The 4,266-nt window shown below is 50.9% G+C and overlaps 1 protein-coding gene across 1 annotated transcript in view; it reads left to right on the top strand.

Annotated features, from left to right (window-relative positions):
* CUNH2orf81 (chromosome unknown C2orf81 homolog) overlaps positions 1-4,266 on the top strand; it is a 5,018-nt gene that overhangs the window by 587 nt on the left and 165 nt on the right. Inside the window, 4 exon segments of the mRNA XM_007459404.1 lie at positions 2,392-2,613; positions 2,700-2,918; positions 3,074-4,014; positions 4,016-4,266. The exon segment at positions 4,016-4,266 is cut by the window's right edge and continues 8 nt beyond it. Coding sequence (XP_007459466.1) covers positions 2,392-2,613; positions 2,700-2,918; positions 3,074-4,014; positions 4,016-4,266 — 1,633 coding nt within the window.

The raw sequence follows: 4,266 nt of genomic DNA, 5'->3' as shown, positions 1-4,266 counted from the left end.
CAAAAAAAAAAAAAAAAAAAAAAAAAAAAGAAGTGACTTTGGAAACAGTTAATGCGTGTATAATAATGTTTCTTATACTGAGGTACCCATTTGAACGGATAAACCAGAATTAGGCATTGGGGAGAGGTGTTGCTAGATAAGATACATTTCGAGAATTTCAGGAGGAAGAAATGGATTAAACAACAATTCTGAGGCTGCACTTGAAAGTCAATTGTTTAAAAGGTAAGAAACTTTAAAATAAACAGATTTGAAGAGAATTCGTGCAACAATGTCTGGCCCCTCTGCTCCGGCCACTTATAGGTACAGCCATTATCACGGGTGTCACAGGAGACGCTGGGTGGGGAAGTCTAAGGAACCAACTCTCCTCTCCCAGCCCTACCTGCTCTGCTCTGGCCAAGCCTGGACTGGGCCGTGGGCCATTCCCTGGGCTTGCCAAGAGGACTGTTCTCTCTAGCAGAGAGAGGAAATGAGGCTTAAGGGATTTTGAGTTCAGCGTGAGGTTTAGGAAACACCAGAGTTGGGGGAGAATGAATTTGGGGGAACACCATGTATGAGGCAATAAGGGTGGGGATGGGGAGGCAAAGGTTTGGGAAGATTATGTTAGGAGGTAAATTTTAGAAGGAATCAGGTTCAGGGAGACTGTTGTGGGGAAATGAGAAAGCTCCCAAGAATCTGCTACTAAATTCCTATGTCCTTAATATGGATTTTGGGGGGACTAGATTTTTCTTTTTCAGTGGATTTTTCTTGATTATAAAAGGATACAAAGTCACTGTAGAGAACTTATAAAATGGAGAAGAGTGTAGGAAAGAAACATATCCACTATTACAATTTTTGTGCTTTCCTTTTCTTCAACACATTGGTTTACATATCTGAGATCATACTTGATATGTAATTTTGTATCCTGTTTCTTTCAGTTAACATTACATCATAAGTATTTTCCTATGCTATTGTAAATTCTTCCTAAAGACTGCCTTTAATCATTGCATAATAGTCCATCGTATAGGTAGCACACAATTAGCCACCTATTCTCTTTTTGTTAGATGTATGTTTTCAACATTCTGCTATTATAAATGACATCAAGGGGACTATTTTAGAGAATATATTTTTATTTTCATTTCAGAATATCCCTTTGTGTGTGTTCATAAAACTGGAATTGGTACTTTTGAAGGTTTATTAGTCATCAACGGTTCCACTTTTGTGGAATGTTATGTCCTTTGCTTATTATCCTTGGAGGTCTTATGATTTTTTTAAAAATTTATGCATTTTTAATGTATTGGAGGATATTTATCCTTTTTTAAAATTCGTTGCTCATATTTTTTGTTTAGGAAGCAGGATAAAGTCAAACTCTGGAGTCAGACAGACTCTGGCATATGAAATATGACTCCACTACTTCCTTGCTCTGTTGTCCTGGGCAAATTCTGTAAAATGGGGATAAAAATAGTATGTAGTCTAAAATATGTAGGAATTGAATCCATGTATGTGACTGATATACTTTAAGTGCCAGTAAATGAAAACTACTATTATCACCTTCTAATTAGGAATGTTTTTTTAAAATAAGCAGAGGAAAATTTGACATATATATACTTATCTACCCATTTCTTTATTATTTCTTACATTACTTTTATGCTTGGGCAGCTGTTTCTCACCCAGAGATTATATGACAATTTAAACTATTTTCCCCTACATTTTAAAATTAATTTCATTTATTTTTGGCTGTGTTGGGTCTTCACTGCTGCGTGCGGGCTTTTCTCCAGTTGCAGCGAGCAGGGCCTACTCTTCATTGTGGTGCGTGGGCTTCTCATTGCGGTGGCTTCTCTTGTTGCAGAGCATGGGCTCTAGGCGTATGGGCCTCAGTAGTTGCAGCACATGGGCTCAGTAGTTGCAGTGTGTGGGCTCTAGTTGTGGCTCGTGGGATTAGTTGCTCCTCAGCATGTGGGATATTCCCAGACCAGGGATGGAACCCATGTCCCCTGTATTGGCAGGTGGATTCTTAACCACTGCACCACCAGCGAAGTCCTGTTGACTTTTCTTTCTCAAGTTCTCGAACTTGCAAGAGTTTTGAACACTTTGAACTAGTGCAAATAGCAAGGACTGTGCAGTTGGAGCTATATACAGCCTGGGTTCACTGTGTAATCCCAAGCAAGTGGAGGTAAACTGCTGTCAGGTTTCAGTTTCTTTGTCTGTAAAATGGGCTTAGTGAGCTGTTATGAAAATTAAATTAGCTAGGTCACACACCTGAAAAGCATCTGTCACATAGTAGTCTCTTAGTAAATTATCCCTCTCTAAAGGCTTTCTTTCCTACTAGACAACTTGAGGAAGCTTCCTCCTAGCCCATAACTGCTTTTCCACTCCTTGGTTTCCCGCCCTGATTGCCTTGTTCCTTTCCCACAGAGGCAGGTCCGAGACCGCGGGGTGACCCGATCCAAGGCGGAAAAGGCGCGGCCGCCTACGGTTCCGGTGCCGCAGGTGGACATAGTGCCTGGGCGGCTCACTGAGGCTGAGTGGATGGCGCTCACGGCTCTCGAAGAGGGCGAGGAAGTGGTGGGGGACATCTTGGCTGATCTGCTGGCCCGAGTCATGGACTCTGCCTTTAAAGTCTACCTGACCCAACAGGTGGGCCTGGATCCTTGTTCTCCAGACCCATCTCCCCTCTCCCTGACCCCTCCCTGCTGGGCTGAGACCCTTTCTCACCTCTGCAGTGCATTCCATTCACCATCAGCCAGGCACGGGAAGCCATGCTGCAGATCACCGAGTGGCGCTTCCTGGCCAGGGACGAAGGAGAATCTGCAGTGGCAGAGGACCCCACATGGGGCGAGGACGAGGAACCCTTGTCTTGCACGACGGAAGCCTGGGCTCAGGGATCCGTGCCCGTGCTACACGCGCTGACCTCGGTGGGGCTGGAGACCTTCCAAGGCGAAGTAAGCTCAGCCCCCAGCTACCTCCCCGCTGTCACCGCCGCCCCCGCCGCGTCTTCGATCTCCTCAGGGCCTCACTGGACTGCTCTAACCTCCTCTCTACCCTTTCTGACGTCTCACCACTCACCCCTCACCTCCACCCTGGTGCATTTCCCCAGGACCACGAGAACGTGGACCAGATCCCTTTAGGAAGATCGTGGATGGATACAGGCTCTCAGGAGCAGATGGAATCTTGGGAGCGTCCTCCTGAACTGAGAGTCACCCCGGGCCCCGTACCCACCCCGGTCCTGTTTCAGGAGACAGGGCCCAGGGGTCCTTTAGAGAAACTGGACGACCAGGCAAGGGGCCACCTGTTTGCAGTCGGATCCTTGAACGCGAGCAGCCAACCGTCGGAAGAGATGGCGCCCGCCGGCAGTCCCCACAGTTCTCTGGAGCTGTCCTTGGTAGCCAGCCCTCAGGTCTCTGTCGAGAGGGCACAGCCCCTCAGCTCTCAGTTCTCGCTCGAGGACCTCTACTATTCCCAGCCGCAGCCGTACGCGGCTAGTGACCGGCCGGAGCTCAAGGAGGAGAAGGTGCCCCGCATGCCCTCGGTCGTGTCGGTGTCCGGCCCCTCTGCGGGCGGCCCCACCACGCTCAGCCCCTCCGGGGGCTTCCAGCCGCAGCAGCCCGGGCGCGCCGATGCGCGGCCCAGCGCGCTGCACTACAGAATGGGCCGCAAGGCGGCGATGGCGCGCCTGGACCCAGCGCGGCTGTCGCGCCACTGGGTGCGCCCGCTGGCGGAGGTTCTGGTCCCAGACTCCGAGGCATGCCCCCTGGAAGCCTATCGCGGGCGTCAACGGGGCGAGAAGACCGAGGCCCCAGCCGGACCGCAAGCCTCCGCCCCCAGCGTCCGCGTCTCCCCGTCAGTGTTCTTCCCTATCCCGCCTAGCGTTCCTTTCCGAGCCTTGGGCCCCGGCCCCAGCCTCCAATTCCCTACTTTAAGTTTAGGCCTACCGTCGCCAGGTTTTGGTTCAAAGCTGCCCTTCGCCAGTCCCGGGCTCCGTTTTCTCGCCACACACCCGGCGCGCCCCAACGTGGCCCGCAGCCCCAGCCCCAGACTATAGGGGGTGGGGGGGGGGGGCCGAGTTGCTGGGTGAGCTGTGGGCTGGCTGCACCGGCGTACCTCTGCAGGGCCTGGACCCTGGGGACGGGGAGAGCCAGGATCCTCACAAGTGGCTTCATCCCGTGCCCCGAGATCTCGAGGCCACGTGCCAGGTGATGTGGAAGCCCGTGTTGCTGCCGGAAGCACTGAAGCTGGCTCCTGGTGTGAGCATGTGGAACCCAGCCACCCAGGTGCTGCTCAGCTCTGCTG

The sequence above is a fragment of the Lipotes vexillifer genome, unplaced genomic scaffold (genome assembly GCF_000442215.2).
Source record: "Lipotes vexillifer unplaced genomic scaffold, Lipotes_vexillifer_v1.1 scaffold51, whole genome shotgun sequence".
Classification (NCBI taxonomy): Eukaryota; Metazoa; Chordata; class Mammalia; order Artiodactyla; family Lipotidae; genus Lipotes; species Lipotes vexillifer.
This window is presented reverse-complemented; position numbering and strand designations above follow the sequence as displayed.